Source organism: Tyto alba, unplaced genomic scaffold, assembly GCF_018691265.1.
Source record: "Tyto alba isolate M040663 unplaced genomic scaffold, T.alba_DEE_v4.0 Super-Scaffold_44, whole genome shotgun sequence".
In the NCBI taxonomy this organism is placed as follows: Eukaryota; Metazoa; Chordata; class Aves; order Strigiformes; family Tytonidae; genus Tyto; species Tyto alba.
Genome location: NW_024881320.1, coordinates 15,257,217 through 15,274,011, shown reverse-complemented (window position 1 = coordinate 15,274,011; position 16,795 = coordinate 15,257,217). Strand labels below are relative to the sequence as shown.

The following is a 16,795-nucleotide window of genomic DNA, read 5'->3' as shown; positions in this document are numbered from 1 at the left end:
AAAGAGAAAAATAAAACAAACAAACAAACAAACAAAAAAATAAAAATAATAATAAAAAAAAAAACAGCTCCAAAGAATGAGAAACAGCCCCAAATCCGAACCAGTCCAGTGCCCAGGTGGGTGCTACATACAGGCTGGGGGGGCTCGGGGGTGTGCAGGGCGGGCGGCCCCGGCCGGCGCGGGCTCCCTGGCCTCGGGGTCGCTCCGGCGCTTCCCAGGAAGGTCGGCTCAAAATGCATCAAGCGGGAGGTCAGCGACGTCCCCCCATCTGGCAGGTGGGGAAACCGAGTCACGGCACGGGGACGGGGACGGGGACGGGGGGTGAAATCCAGCCCTTGGCAGCCAAGTCCATGCAAACGTTCCCGTCTCTAGAAACCATCTCAGGCGCGTGTATTGCTTAGGGGATGATTTGGTTTTTATCATAAATATAGAGCTATAGACGCTAGTATCGGTGTATCCGACGGGATCCGATGCCCGGGGGGGCGATCCGCCCCCGGCGCGGGGAGGGGGCAGCACACGGGGCTCCATGCACGTTACATGCACTTACAGTTTGGTTTGTTTTTTTGTTATTTTCTTTTTTTTTTTTTTTTTTTTTTTTTGCGGCGAGGGTCTTCTCTCTGTGTGTGTGTGTGTGTGTTTGCGTGTCTTTATCAAAGTTTCCATGTTCTGCAAACAGCCACGCGATCGCATCGTCCTGGGCAGCGGGGACCCAGCACGGGTCTTCCCCCTCCCCACTTCAGGTTTGCCCCTCTCTCCCGGGGCGGGGGGGGGGGTGGGGGTGGGTGGTGTTTTGCGCGTCTGATTCGAATATGGAGATCGATCGATCGATCGATCTATCTCTAGTCCTCGCCCTCGGCGTGGCTCCCCGGCGGCGGCAGGCGCGCGGGGCGGCCCCCGCTACTTCATGCCGCTGCGCAGCACCTGGTTGGCGGCGATGAGCATCACGCTGATGATGAAGGCGATGGCGAAGGCGCAGATGAGGCTCTTCCGCACGCAGGTCTGCCGGATCTGCTGGCTGGAGCAGGCTGGGGAGAAAGCCGGGGGGGTTACCCCAATATCCCCCCCCCCCCCCCCGGACCCCAGGGACGCGGTGCCATCCCCTTGGCGTTGGGGCTTTGGCAGGGGGTGTTCGGCGTCCCCCCGCCGCCCGGCACTCACTCTCCACGTCGACGGGGCACTCCTCGGCCGTGCCCATGTGGCTCTCCTCCTCCGTCATGATGATGTTCTCGATGTCCTTCATGGAGAGGTGCTCGCAGAAGGTGTCGTACAGCAGCCGCTTCAGCTCGTCCACCGTCAGCTTCTGCATGTCGCACTGCGGGGAGCGGGCGGGGGCGGGGGGGCTCGCACGGGGGCTGACCCCACGGGCGGGGGGGCACAGCGATGCTGCGGGGTCCCCCCAGCGCCCTTGGGTGCTGTGTTTTGGTCAGACCCCCCCCCCCTCCCCATTCTTGGCAGGGAAAGGTCTGGGGTCCTGCTGACCCCCCCCCCCGGCAGAGCAGGGCTGGCTGCTCCTGCGAGGGGCACCCAGTGGGTGCTCGCACCACCCAGCACCCTGTGCCGCGGGAGGGACACAAAACCTTCCCGCTGGTGCACCTGACCCTGACCCTAACGCTTGCACTAGTCCTAACTTGGAGCCTGACCCTGAGCTTGACCCTCACCCTAACCCCAACGCCAACCCTGACCCTAAACCTGACCTTAATCCTGATCCTAAAACTAACCCTGACCCCAACCCCAACCCTGACCCCAACACTAACCCTGACCCTAACCCAGAGCCTGACCCTGAGCTTGACCCTCACCCTAACCCTAACCCCAACCCTGACCTTAACCCTGATCCTAAAACTAACCCCGACCCCAACACTAATCCTGACCCTAACCCAGAGCCTGAGCCTGACCCTGAGCTTGACACTCACCCTAACCCCAACCCCAACCCTGACCCTAAACCTGACCTTAACCCTGATCCTAAAACTAACCCTGACCCCAACCCAGAGCCTGACCCTGAGCTTGACCCTCACCCTAACCCCAACCCTAACCCAGAGCCTGACCCTGAGCTTGACCCTCACCCTAACCCCAACCCCAACCCTACCCTAAACCTGACCTTAACCCTGATCCTAAAACTAACCCTGACCCCAAACCTAACCCTGAAACCAACTCTAACCCTGAGCCTAACCCAGAGCCTGATCCTAACCTTCACCCTCACCCTAACCCCAACTCCAACTCCAACCCTGACCCTAATCCTAACCCTGACCCTAACCTTAAATCCAAACCTAACCCCAACCCTGATCTTGACCCTAACCCTGACCCTGACCCCGAGCCGTCCCCCCGCGCTCTTGGTGCAGGGCCAGGGGCGCTGCCCCCCCCAGGGGGGGTGCAGAGGGGCTCCCCACCTTCCAGAAGACGGTGTCAAAGTCTGTGCCGTGGAACTTCTCCGGGATGCCCGAGGTGGAGAGCTTAGGCCCCAGTAACGTCACAAACTCCTCGAAGTCCACCTGCCCGTCGCCTGCGGGACACGGAGGTGGCCATCACCCCCTGCCCCCGCACAGGAGCATGTGTGACACTCCCCCAGACCCCCCAAAGGGTCCCCATGGGGCTGCTTGGGGTGGGGGACACCCTGCCTGGATGCTCAGCTGTACCCCAACTCCTGCTCAGTGTGACCGGTGTCCTGCTCCAAGCCTCGGCGGTTTTTTTGGGGACCCCGCTCCTGATTTTGGCACTGCCTGGGGACCCCTTGCTCTGGGGCAACCTGGAGGGACTCTTCTCCTGGGCACGGAACTTGGGGGGCTCAGGCAGCACCCAGAGTCCCCCCCCATCCCACCCAGGAGTCCACCCATGATAGCCCGGAGCAGCAGTCGGTATTATGGGACCTTGGACTCTTGGACATCACCAGCCAGGGACCCCCAAACTGGCTGGGGACCCCTAATACCAGCCAGGACCCCATGGCTGGTCAGGGACCCCGAAAACCAGCTGGGGAGCCCAACACCAGCTGGGGACCTCCAGCAAAGTTAGGGGTCCCCCAACATTGGCCAGGATGCCCAACGCTGGCTGGGGTCCCCAGTGCCAGCTGGGACCCCCGATGCCATCTGAGGACCCCCAGGACTGGCTGGGAAGCCCCGATGCCATCTGAGGACCCCCAGGACTGGCTGGGGACCCCCAGTGTGAGCTGAGGACCCCCAGGACTGGCTGGGAAGCCCCGATGTGAGCTGAGGACCCCCAGGACTGGCTGGGGACCCCCAACACCATGCAGGACCCCGAATACCAATTGGAACCCCGATTCCAGCTGGGACCCCGATGCTGGCTGGGGACCCCCATGGTAGCCAGGCCCCCGGGAGGGGGGGGGTGCTGGGAAGGGGCTGGGGGGGCAGGGTGCCACGGGCTGGCCGTATCCTGCGGCTGCGGAGGATGCTGGTGTCGGGGCTGTCAGGCCGGCACTAACGATGAGTAATGAAGGGAGCAGCGGCTTGGCAGCGCTGCCGGAAAGGCTTTTAAATGGGGGGAAAAAAGGAAACCAATAAATTAACGAGCTCTTTAAGGTCCCGATGAGTGCGGGAGCGACAGGGACGGGCCGACGGTGGCAGCGGGTGCTGGAGGTGCGCAGCCCAGTGGGTGGTGAGGGCACAGCCCCGGGGTGCAGGATCCAACCCAGCGTGCAGGATCGGGCCCGGGGTGCAGATCCAGCCCCGGCAGCCCGGTCCCGGCAGGTTTGCAGAGCGGGGAGAGGTGCCGTTCCCACCCGCAAGCACCCCGGGATCATTAAATCCTCCTAAACGAAGCTGCAGGGGCGATGATGATGACGCTGGGCGAGGCCGAGCCTGGATCAGGCCCTCCCACATCCTGCATCCCACGCCGCATCCAGCAGCCACCAGTGGGGTGGAAACGGGGCAAATCGGGTGTTTCAACAAAGAGGGGGGGGGGGGGGGGGGTGCGGGGGTCCCTGTCCCCGTCCCAGGGTCCTACCGTCCATGTCGAGGCGCTGGATGATGACTTCCAGCTCCACCTCGTTGGGCATGTAGCCCAGGGAGCGCATGGCCGTGCCCAGCTCCTGCTTGGAGATGAAGCCGTTGCCATCCCGGTCGAACACTTTGAAGGCTTCGCGGATCTCTGCGGGGGGGGAGCAGGGATGAACCCAGACACCCCCCACCCCTCCCAGCCCCGGCACCCCCAGCCCCAGTCTCCACAGATCCCCCATGGGCAGCACTGGTGGCCCCAAATGAACCCCCCATCCCTCCGGCCATAGCGGGATCTCCCTTACAGAGGGGAAACTGAGGCACGGCAGGAGGGGCTGCCACCCCTGCAGGGACCAGAGCCCCCCCTCCCCCCCCCCCAGCAATGCTGTGTGTGTGTGTGTGTCCTGGAGGGGGGGTTGTTACAGGCTGGGGTGTGTTGAGGGGGGTATAACGGGCTGTGAATGGGTGTGCTGGGGTCTGGGTGTTGCCAGGGGTGGGGAGGGGGGGTCCTGTGCAGGTGGGGGTACCAGGAGGGGTGTGCAAGGCAGCGTGGGTGTCTGTGCACACACACACACACACACACACAGACATACACGCACCCCCAAAACCTCCCCGAGAAGGGTCAGACCCCCCCCCAGGGGGACACCGATGAACCCCAAGGTCTTTGCTCCGACTCCGGCCGCCTGCTCGCAGCACCCACCCTCCCCTTGGCACCCCCCGGCCCTCCGCAGCCAAAAACCCAGCATCCTGCCCCAAAACCACCTTCCTCGCTGAGCTCAGGGTGCTCACCAGGGTCACTTCAGTGTTCAGCCTTCCCCCCGTGCAGAGGAAGATGGGATGGAAGGGGGGAGAAAGCGGAAGGATTTGGGATTTCTGGCTCAAAATGAGCCCCTGGGACGTGGGGGAAGAGCCCTGCGGGGTGGCAGAGAGAGGCTGTGCCGAGCTCGGGGGGCAGCGGGGAAACTGAGGCACAGCGCTCGCCGCGCCACGTGGCCATCGCCCACCCGAAGGCCTCGTGGTGCGCGCCGGCTCCATCCCGCCTCGGGACTTTGCTCATTTTTAGGGGGAGTTTCTGTCTTTTTGATCTTCCCCCGGAGCTGGAACCGGGCTGATGGGGGGGAAGGGGGCGGGCGAGCTCCTGGCGTGGGGAGCACTGGGAAGCCAGGCCGGGATGTCGGTGCCTCTTCCTCTGCCGGGCAGCGCAACCGCGCCGGGTTCGCCGGCGGCTTCGTGTTGAGCCGGGCGGGAGGAAACAGGGGCTCAGAACTGTGGGTTTGGGGGGCAAAACCCCCACGTAGGTTTGTGCTACCGATCCCCAGCGCTCGGGGGATGTCCCTGACCAGATGATGGCCCACCGGTGACGTCTTCTGAGGTGTTTCAGGTGGATTTGGGGGGTTTGGGGCCTGACAGACCGATGGGTGAAGCTTCTCCGTGACCAGCATCCCTGCCTGGGCAGGGGGATGCTCTTGGTTCCCCCTGCGCCCGCCGGGAGCCCCGCTTTGGTCTAGGCCCCCACACACACACACAAATTCATCCTTCGCAGTTGCTCATCCCAAACCACCCAAAGGGGGTTCCCCATCACCCAGCTCAGGGTGTTGGGGAAAGGCAAGGACAAGTCTCGACACCGGCCAAACCCAGCAGGGTGTGTGTCCCCCCCCCGAGAAGGGGCACCCAGATCCTCCCCAGCCCAGCCAGCACCCTGCCTCAGTTTGCACCCTGTGTCTTCTCAGCGCCAGCGCGGAGCCCCGGGGGGCTGCTGGGGGTTGGGGGGGATGGCTGGGGGTCACAAATGTCCCCCTAAACCAGAGGGTGACCAGGAGGAGGTGGCAGCACGCAGCACGTCCCCCCCCCCCCCCCGCGTGTCTGGTGCCTCGTGGGGTGACCTTGGGGCTCCCGCCGCTGCCGTCGGTCCCTGGCCGCAGGTGGGGTGCTGGGGTGGGGGGGTGCACGAGGCCGGGGGGCACCACCACAACGCCCCGGCGCACGGGCCCACGCCTGCGGGCCCAGCGCTCGTGCACGCACGCGCAGCTTGCCACGGGCGCCGTCCTTGCACGTGCACGCACACGCCTCGCGCGGACACTGGTGCTCGGGCGTGCGACACGCGCAGAGCCCCGGCGCAGGGAGGTGCTTGTGCATGCACACACAACCCCCCCACGCACCCCCACGCACCCCCACCCCCCCGCCTCCTTGCAGTGACACTACTTGTGCGCACACACACACACACACACACACTCTGCAGCAGGGCTGTGCATCCGAACCCGGCGCTCTACGCGTGTGCGCACACCCTGCAGCGAGGCTGGACGTGTGCACACGCGCTGCAGCGAGGCTGCCTGTGTGTGTGTGTGCGCACACACACACACACACACACACGACACCCTGCAGTGCCTGTGCAGAGAGGGCTGTGCATGGTGCCCGAGCCCAGGTGAGCGCACACGCACACGCACACGCGCAGCGGGGCAGGACGAAGGCACGCGTGTCCACACTCGTGCACACGCGCACAACCCCTGCAGTGAGGCTGTGAACGGGTACGTGAGCGCACACGCACACCCTGCAGAGCTCTGCACACACACACACACACACACAGAGTCTTGCACACCCACTGTGAGCCAGTCTCCCTGCCCACCCAGGGCTCCCGGGTGGGATTTGGAGCAGGAACCCCTCACACCCCCCCAAATCTTAGGGCTCCGTGCCTCAGTTTCCCCACGCAGGGGGCTCCAGGCCTGCTGCCGAGCCCCTTCCACCCTCTCCCGAAGGCACAGCGGGGCCGTGCGTGGGGGCTGCCCCGTGCCTCAGTTTCCCCTGCGGTGCCAGCGCTGGCGCTGGGGCAGCACTGGGGGCCGTGGCTGCTGCTTTCCCCCCCCGCAGAGCCGGGCTCCCCAGGGACACCCCAAACCGGGGCCGCCCGGGGGGTACCGGCAGCGCCCGTCCCGCCACCCCGGCAAACTTTTGGGGTGGAAAAAGCCATTCTGGCGATAGCCAGCTGAGATCAGCCCCGCTCATCGCACGGGTGGGCAGACCCCCGGCGGCCGCTTCTCCCGGCCAGCGCCCGGTGGCAGCGGGGCTGCGTGGGGCCGCCGTGCCCCGGGTGGGGTGACTCGGGTGACAGCTGCCCCCAGGGCCCCCCGCGCCGACAGCCACTGTCATATTATGACAGCGGGGAGGGTGGCCCCGCCACGCCGGGGGGGTCCGGCCCCGCGCCGCCACCGCCGGTCCCTGCTGTGTCATATTGTCACAACGGCGACACCGGGGCCGGGACCCCCCCCCCCTCCCCCCCCCAGCTTCCCGGCTCTCTCCCACGCTTTCCTTCCTCCCCTCCTCCTCCTCCTCCTCCCCATCCATCCATCCATCCATCCATCCATCCATCCATCCATCCATCCATCCATCCATCCCTCCATCCATCCATCCATCCGCATCCCGCTCGCTTTCAACCCCCCCACGGCGCCGGGGCGGGGGGGGACCGCGCACCCCACTGCACCCGCACCCCACATGGGATGCGCCCCCCCCCCCCCCAACCCCCCCCCCCGGCCCGCTCACCCTCCAGTTCGTCCTCGGGGATCTCCACGGGGTGCTGCTCGGCGAGGATGTTGGGGATGGTGTAGATCCCCCGGTACATCAAAGCCGCCGTCACCGGGTGGAAAGGCATCTTCGGGGCTTCCCAAAAGCCAAAGTTTAAACCCAAATCTCCTCGGGGGAGGCGGGGGGTTCCCCAGTCGGTACCGGGGTACGCTAAGAACAAGTTACCGGTGCCCGCCGCCCCCCGCCCGGCACCCACCGGCTAGCGGGGGCCAGGGCGGGCGGGCGCTCCCCGTCCTCCCGGGGCCGGTGGCGGGACGGGGCTGGCGGCGGAGCCCCTCACCGGGGAGTCAGGGCGCGGGGGGGGTCCTCGCCGGAGGAGGCTGGGGGCGGCCCGGTTCCCCCGCGCACATGCCCGCCCGAAGTGGAAACGGGAGGGGAAAGCATCCAGGCACCGGCTAAATCCCGGCGGCGGCGGCGGCGGGGGGGACGGGGCTGGCCATGCCGCTCCAGGGCCCCCCCTCCGCCAGCCCCGGGCCGCTCACAGCCCCCGGGGGGCCGCTGCCGCCGGGCCACGCTCCCCGGCGGGGCCCGGCATGGCGGGGCCGAGGCCGAGGGCGGCCTCTTCTTCTTCCTCCTCCCTCCTCCTCCTCTTCTTCTTCCTCCCCCGTTAAGTGTCCCGGGCAGGGCCGGAGCTCGGCTCCCCGCCGCTGGCTCAGCCCCCGGCGCCGCGCACACGCTCCCCCCCCGCCGCCGCCGGCAGACGGAGCATCCTCGGCCGCGGCCCCGGGGAAGCGGCGGCGAAATCCAGGGAAAAGCGGCGGGGCCGGGCGGGTTTTGAATGGTCCCGCCTGGCAAATGGGGCTGGGGGCGGGGGGGGGGGGGGGGGGGGGGAGGGGGGAGCGGGAGGTGGTGCCTCCCCCCCCCCCCCCTTCCCCCGGGGTGGGGAGGGGAGAGGGGGGGGAGTTGCGGCAAAGAGGGTGTCACAGCCACCCGTGAGCGTCCCGGGCCGGATCCTGCCCCGGTGGGGCTGCCGGGGGGGTCCGGGGCACCCAGCCAGGGTGGGTGCTCAGGGGAGCTGGGTGATGGAGAGGTGGTGGGTCCCTGTGACACCCCCTGCCCGGGCTCTTGTCACCCCAGGGTCCCTGTCCTTGGCCCCCCAGGCTGCCACCCACCCCGGGGTCCCTGCACACAGCACCCCAGGCTGCCACCAGCTCCAGGTCCCCACGCGCAGCACCCCAGGCTGCCCAGGCAGTCGTCACCCCAAGATCCCTACACACGGCACCCCCGGGCCGTCAGCACTGCAAAGTCCCTGCACACAGCACCTTGCGCCAGCCCAGTCGTCACCCCGAGGTCCCCAGGGTGCTGCGGGGTCGCGGGGACACCAAGGACCCTCCTGCTCCCGCCCCGGGGCAAAAATGAGCCGTGGAAGAGAAGCGAAGCAGGGCCGGGAGTGAAACCCTCCATCCCTGTTTCCAGTTGCCCCCTGTTTCCCCCCCAAGCCCTGATCATATTTTTCACCCATATTTCTCACTTTGTCATTGATTAATCACAGCTGGGCTCACGCACCAGGGTGGCTCCTCGCTGTGCCACGTCCCCGCAGCATCCATGTCCCCTTGGCATCCGTCTGCGCCCCGGTACCCTGCCAGGGATGCTGCCCGGGATCTGGGACCTCTCTCCTCCCAAATCCCACCGTGCGCCTTGCCTGGCTTGTCTCCCTGGGTGGGGGTGCCCCCCCAGAAGACCCCGACCCATTGGGAGATGGGGGTCATGGTGTCCCCCGTGCCTGGGTGGCATCTCTCTGGCCGGGCATGGTGTCACGGGGAGGCTGCCAAAGCCCCTGCTCCCCGCCGGAGGCTGCCTTTGGAGGTGCTGTGGAGGGAGGGAAGGGGTTGGGGGCGAGGGGGAAAGTGTCCCCAGAGCCATAACGGAGTGGTGGAGAGAAAGGGGGGACGGCTGGCACCTCTCAGGTGCTCATCCGAACCCCAAAGATGCTCGCGAGCGATGGGGAAACTGAGGCACAGCTGGACAGGCTCCAGACGTGCTTCTCGTGTTGGGACTGTCACAAGAACCCCCCAGATTTCAGAATCGGGTTCCTGCCGCTCCAACCCCTTCATCAGAATCCCCCCCGGGGATCCCGCAGCCGCCCCCGGCCACGTGCTCAGCCTCAGCCGTTGCCTCATTCGATTCACCGCTGCTGGGAATTTTCAGGCAGGCGGCAGCTCCAACCTGCCCCTGCACTAAAACCTTCCACCCCTGGCTGGAGCGTCGGCCGGGACCCCTCTTCCAGGTCCCCAAAACCCAGCACCCTTCCCCAGCCGCCTCCCGGCAGCGCTGCCTGTGCAGATGCCGGTTGATTTTAACCAGCTGGGGTCCCCTTTAAGCTATTTTTTAGCTGGGAAAAATTTCTTTCTCCGGCAGAGGAAAACCACCACGACCGCGCTCCTGAGCTGGGGAATTTCAGGGATGATCAAATCCCCGATGCTGCGGGGTGTCACCTCCCAGGGCAGGATCCTTCCTCCCAGGATGTCGCAGCTCAGGGGCGGCTTTTTCCAGCTCTGATGAAACTTCATCCTTCACCAGGGCTCAGGACAATGTTGGGGCACACAGACCTGCACCCCACGAGGAGTCTCGAGTGTCTAATATTGCAGTTGAGCTCACAGCACAGCCCGGAGGGGGAAGATGCTGGTAATAAATAATAAAGGACTTTTGGGGAGAAAGAAGCCCCAAAAGGCAAAGCAGCCAAATTGTAAATCTCCTCCTTTTTTTCTTAGCTGATCAATGTGCTCCTCAATGTTAACAAAGTTGCCCTCCCAATTAATTTGCCCACCAGAGGCCCCGGGGGTGGAAACTCATTAATTTCCCACCGCCCAAGCCCCAACAGGAATAACACTGCAAATTTCTGGGCTTTTCCCCACTAATCCCTGCAGGAGATCTCCGCGCTCGGCAGCAACAGGGACCTGTCGGAGCATCTTTCCCCGCGGACGGGGGGGAGGCAGCCGGACCAGCCCGGCTCCCACTGCTCCGTCCCTGGGGATGGAGGGCGTGAGCACACGGGGGAAACTGAGAATTAAACAACAGCTTAATTGCATTTGAAGTCGTGCTTGTTTTTTGTTCATTGGGGATCATCGGCGGAGAGCGCGCGGTGTTTTCCCTGAGCCCAGCTGCAGAGCCCCATCCTGCGCGGCTGCACCTCGCTCTTCCTCACGGGATGAAGGCTGGGACCTTTCCCGGGTACAGTCTGCGCCGTCGCCCACCGCTCTGACCCGCGGCCCCTTGGCTTCAATTTCCTCACTTATTTTGGGGCGAGAAGCTCTGAATTGGTTTCCTCAGACCTCGGTCCTGAGATGATAGGGTGGAGGCGACGGCGTCCCCAGGGGTTTCAGCTTAAAATTCCAGCCACAGCCGCGTGATTTACACATTTCCCGCACCTCTGGGACATTGCAAATGTTCCTCTTCATAATTCCTCCATTATTTTATTAGCTGTTCCTCTTCACAATTCTCCCTTTATTTTATGAGGGGTTCGGGCCAGCCTTGCCAGCAGGTCTATGCCACCTCTGCCCCCATCCCTTTGTCCCTCCCAAGATGGCAGCACCTTCCCGACACTCTCAGGTGGTATCCTAATTAACCGACCCCACTAATGAGGTGAGAGAATCATGGTCTAGGCCTGGAATTTTGCATCTTATTTGCAGCTTTGCGCGGATCTTCTTGCTCTCAAGAGCTCTTGCTCCCGGGTTTGCATCCCGACATCATCGTCTTTATTTCTCTCAGGGAGATTGGGGCGGGGGGGGGCGGAATTAAAAGGAGTAAAGCCATGCTGGCACAGAGACGGAGCTGATTTATCTTTAATTTAATCTTCTCCTCCTCATTTATTACTGCGCCTGCTTTCTCAGCCTCCCCTGGCAGGGCTGAGATGCCCTTTCTCGCTCCCCGCCGCCCCCCTGCCCAGCAGAGGCTCCTGTGCTGGATCCTCTCCATGCCCTGAGTGGATCCTGACAACTCCGTTTATCCAAGCATTTGCAAGTCCGATTTCTGCCACGTCCCCCAGTTGAAATTCCTTATTGCACTTGTGGAGGAGAGAGGGAACTGGGAGGGATGGGATGGGAATGGGATGGGCATGGGATGGGGATCCCTCACAGGGGTGGGGATGGGGATGAGGATGGGAAAGCTCGCAGTGATGGGGAAATCTGGCAGGGATGGGATGGTGCAAATCTGAGCTGGGTGCCCTCAAATCCCCCAGGACAACCCCACGGATAACTTGGCCCGGGGCAGCGTGAAGATGCTGGAAGGGTTTGTGACACCACAGCGTCCTTCGGGATGTAACATCGCTCACGCTGAGCACAGGGAGGGGACGTGAGCGGACCGGGGTGGCCACTGTGTCATTTTAAAGTCACCCGCTGGCACCGAGCCCTCCGAGGCGCCGGAGGCATCAATCTCCTGGGGCCGGTGCTGTCAGCTGGGTATTTAGTGAAATGTTTCTTAAATGAACGCTTGATGGAAGAAGAGGGATGGCTGCAACGTACCGAGCCGCAAGGTTGTCCCTGCCGCCGCCGTGGCTGCCAGCTTCCAGCGCCCGCTCTTAAACCCGGGGGTGGGGGGGCGGCTGCAATGACCCACCGGGGAGGTTTCGGGAGCCGCTACCCGGCGTGGCTGATGGATTTCAGAATAAATCACATCTGTGATGGGGGAAACGCCAGGCAAAGCTCCAGGCAGCTGGTGCAGGTGGGGAGGGAAGGGAGAATGCAAAAGGCTTTGAGAGCCCCATTTAATTTGGGTTCCCAAGGGGGGAAATAACCCCTCCGTGAGAGGAGGCAAGACTACTGCTTAAGGTTAATTTTTCTTTATGAAAACTGGGAAAAATTGAAATGAGCCCGTTCTTAGCATCCCTCTGAGCGGACGCAGCCCGGAATGCTGAGCGCGGCGGTGACTCCACTTGCTGCTGCCAAGAGACTGAGCAGGGATACGACTCCCAGAGACCTCAGTCAAGGACCTTCTTAAACTCATTAGCAGCATCAAAAGGGATCTCTGAGAAGCGAAACCTGTCCTGGAAGGAGTGCAGTAGCACAAGGTGGGATCTGGCTTTTCAAAAAGGGGCACACAGGAGGGGAGCAAAGGCATTGGCTCTGGCAGAACCGTGCTCAGCCTCCGAGGCACCACACGAGGGTGAAGCCACCCCTGACCCCACCCAGCTGACCTTAAGCCCAAACCCTCAGTGACAGCAGCAGGAAGAGGAATAAATACAACCAAATCCACGTCGCAGCACCTGTGCCTCTGTGACGCAGGTGGGCGCTGGTACTGGGCCGGTCTCCGAGCGGCTTTTCAAGTCAGACTCCAAACCAAAACCCTTGGCTCAGCATTAAGACTGTTTAGAAACTGTTTCCACGCCTCCCTCGCAGCAGCCGTACGGCTTTTCCCTCTCTGTACACAGCACCCCAATAACCCTCCTTGCAATGAGTTTTGCCTCCAGGACCCGGCTGCCCCGGGCCAGGCCCTGCTCCCACCCCGCCGTCGGCACGCAGGCGATGCCGTGACACCCCGGATCAGCCACCTCGGGTAGCGACACGGGCTCCATCTCTCCAGGACGCTGGAATCTGCTGCCACGGGACGCCAGGACCCAGCAGTACCTGATACCGGGAGCTGCCGGTACCCAGCACCACGATGCCCAGGGCGGCAGTAGGCAGCATCCCAGCAGGGCTGTGACGATGCCCAGTGTCCTTGCAGCAGGTGGTACCGTGTCTGGGTGGGAGGAGGTGATGGGAAAGGGATTCCAGCGTTCCTGTTCCGGATCTGGCCCTGGGGCTCCCCAGGCAGCCGTGACAGCAGACGCCTGGGGAGGCTGGGAGGGATGTTGCTGCCTGAGGTGATTAATAAGGGAGGGAAAATTAACAGCGAGGGTGAAGGGGTGGGATCCCAGCCGGCAGGATCCCGGCCGAGGCAGCACCTCCTTCCCCGGGGCCGCGTCCCCATCAGGGCTGGCTGCGTGTTGGTCAGCGGTGCTGGCTCGCTCTCCGCCGTGCCCGCAGAGATTCCGGCCCTCGCAATCTCAGGGCAGCAGCTCCGGAGTTCTCCTGGACAACGGCTGGTCCTGAGCGTGTCGTAGGGTCATACACCAAACCACACAGTCCTGCGACCCGCCGCGTGGTCCCACAGCCTGCTGCACCGTCCTGCGCCAGACCACGGCATCCTGCAGCACGCCGTGCGGTCCTGAGTCCCACCATACGGGTGTGCAGCCCATCACCTGGTCCCACCACCCGGTCCTGCACCCCGCTGCATGGTCCTGCACCAAACCACACCATCCTGCATCCCCCTGCACGGTCCTACGCCCCACACAGGGGCAAGACCAGACACCCCCCCTGCATGATCCTGCACCCCAGCACACGGTCCTGTGCCCCACCACACCGCCTTGCAATCCATCGCATGATCCTGCACCCCAGCACATGGGTTTGTACCCTAACCGTGTGGTCCTGCACCCCATCACACAGTCCTGCACCCCACTGCACGGTCCTGCAGCCCACCAAGTGGTCGCACACCCCATGGCGTGATCTTGCACCCCCTCACAAGGTCCTGCAGCCCACCGGGATCCCACACACCACTTCAGGGGCCCACACCCCATCTCAGCTCGCCCAACATCCCCCCTGCTCAGCTCGAGCAGCCTCCGGCGATTCATCCTCCGCTCGCAGGGAAACCGGAGTGGCCGGAGCAGCTCCACATGCTTTTTATTTTATAGCATCCATATACTATCCCCTCCCCGCTGCTCTGCCTCGGCAGCTGAGCGGGCACCTCTGGTACCAACCGGAGGTTTTGCTCTGGAGCTGTGGACTCCCCATCAGCAATCCTCCCTCTTAGCCCGTTAAGCCCCTAATTAAGCTGACAAGACACAAGTAGAGCTTTTAATTACAGCTTTGCAGCGGCTGCCTCAGGGGAGGTGTCAGGGCAAGGGGGGGATGCACTGAGCTGGCCAGGTCTCTGCAGCCCTGGGTGCCATCCTCCCGGTGAGGCTGCCTCTCCCCTTCCCTCTCCCTCTTAATTTCATTTTCTTCTTCTTTTTCCTCCCCGGAAGACAAAGGGCTGGGAAGAGGAAAAGGTGGAGGGACGGGGCTGGCAGGGACAGGAGGAAATAAGGCCCCCACATCCCCAAGATGTTGTCCCCAAAGAGCAGGACCCCGGCTGGCTGTGACCCCAGGGAGCAGCATTTCGTGTCAGCATCCTGCAACCCCGACCCAAAGCACGTGGGAGCTGAGCACCCACGGGTGCGCCGCGGTCCCCAGGGTGCCTGAGAGCAGGGAGGGGGTGTCCCAGGGGCTGCTCCCCTAATTCCCCCCCCCCTCCAACATCCATGAAGCGGTGAGTCAGAGCCGGGGTGATGCCGACTCCCAGCACCCATCCGGCGTGCCAGGGCGCCCGCTGCACCCCGACACTGCTGGGGTGGAGGGGTGCACCCCCCCGGGCACGCACACCCTGCCTGCTGGTGCCCTTCCCTCGTGCACACCCCACCCCACCCCCCCCAACCCCCGTGCAAAAGCATCCCTCGTGCAAATGCAGATCCCTCGTGCAAACGCCCATCCCTCGTGCAAACACGCTCCCCATAGGAGCCCCCCCCCCCGTGCAGGACACCCCCCCCGCCTCCGCAGCCGGTCCCAGCCCTGCCCGGGGATGTGCCCCTGCCCCCCTCTCCCCCTGCTGACCCCCACCTCCCACCCCTCCTCCCCTACCCCCCCCTCCCTGGGGCACCCAGCGCTGGGGCAGCATCCCGGGGTGCAGGAGGGGCAGTTGGGGGTGCAGAGCAGCCCAGGAATTCGGGGGGGGCTGTGTGGGTGTGTGGGGGAGGCCTCGGGCTGACATAGCGATCGGCAGCCCCCAGAACCAGATGGCTGCCACCCCTGCCTCAGTTTCCCCTTCCATCCCTTTTCCTGGCGGGGTTTGCCACTCGTCACCATTTTGAGTGGGCACCAAACCAGCACCCCCACACCCCCACACCCCCCCCCAAGGCTCCTGGCCCAGGCCCCACGGGCCACCCTGCGTCCCCTCTGCCCTCGTGACAGCGGTGACCCCGACACCCACACGTGCCATCCCACTCACAGCCCCAGCTTCTTGGCAGTTAATTCTTTTTTTTTTTTTAGCGCTGGGCACCGGCTCGTCCCCCAGCCAGCGCCAAAGCCACCCCCGCCATCCAGGTGCACGGGGAACCAAAACGCTCAGCGGCTGCCTTGGGTTAGCGAAAAAAAACCCCAAATTTCCTTCCCAGGGAATGGGTGGCAGATGGAAGGTGTTGGGAGAGGTACTTGGGAAATGCTGTGTGATGAGTTTTTTTCCCCTGGGGCAAAGTCATCTCAAGCCAACCCACACCCGCCCCGCCGCCACCTCGGCTCTGGTGAATTTAATTTTGCTAAAAAGGACAAAAATCAGAATGAAATTTCCTCTGGAAGCAGAGGAACGGCCCAGCCTGTGGTGCGGGGGGGGGGCAGGGAGGGAGCTGGCACGGGGCTGCGAGGGTCCAAAACTGCCGGTGTGCGAGCCCAGGCAGCGCAGGCATCACACCAGCTGCACTGTGGACACCAGTGGCCGTGGGCAGCGCTCCCGCCCCACCTATGGGTAATCAGGTCACCCCCCCCACTTCCCCCACCCGCTGCTGCCCAGCACCCCCAAAATGTCCCCCGCCAGCACCCCTTTGTCAACTCCCCCCCCCCCCCCAATCCCACCTCCATCAGCCCCACTTTGAACAACAAAAAAAGGGGGAAAAAAACCCACCCCCAGCCCCCTCAGCAGAGCTGGGGGATGAGCCCTCGCCAGGAGCTGCTTCATCTCTCGGGGTTTTGTGCATCCATCGCCGAGTGAGTCAAGTCCCGGGGGGGCTGGGAGCAGCCCCATAGGGTCCGGTCTTGCCCGGCCTCGGGGTGTTCAGCACCGACGGTGGTTTGGTAAAGCCCCACCGGGCAGCTCAGCTGGGTCCCCGCGTCACCAAAGGGGTTTTATCCGTCATTAATTAAAAAAATGGAGGTCAATGCAGCGTATCATTTATTTATTCCAGGCAGGCCGAGTCGGGCAGAGCCCCAGGGACGGCAAACACGGGGCTCACCCCCCTGCCCGGGGCACCCCAAACCCTGGGAGGGAGAAGGGCACCCTGCTGCAAGTGGGGATGGGGGAGCCCCGTGGGACTGGGGCCAGTGGGACCCCTGGAGCGATTTGGGGGACTGGGGGGGGGGCATCCCGGCCCCGCAGGGATCCCAGGGCCGCAGCCGTGCTTCCCAGGAAAACCTCCCCCGGCGCCAACTGCGGCAGCGAAGGGCTCTGCGAGGTTTCTTCCCGAGAAAAAAAAAAAACAAAACCAAACAAGTCCCAGC

The 16,795-nt window shown here is 63.9% G+C and overlaps 1 protein-coding gene across 1 annotated transcript; it reads right to left on the bottom strand.

The window, feature by feature from the left end:
- On the bottom strand, positions 1-8,239 carry CABP7 (calcium binding protein 7). The gene is made up of 5 exons (XM_042805780.1): positions 7,476-8,239; positions 3,952-4,095; positions 2,385-2,497; positions 1,159-1,312; positions 1-1,025 (listed from the first exon to the last, which is right to left on the bottom strand). The coding sequence occupies exons 1-5, from the start codon at positions 7,582-7,584 to the stop codon at positions 898-900; spliced, it is 648 nt and encodes a 215-aa protein (XP_042661714.1). The 5' UTR covers positions 7,585-8,239; the 3' UTR covers positions 1-897.
- Between the last annotated feature and the right edge of the window lie 8,556 nt (positions 8,240-16,795).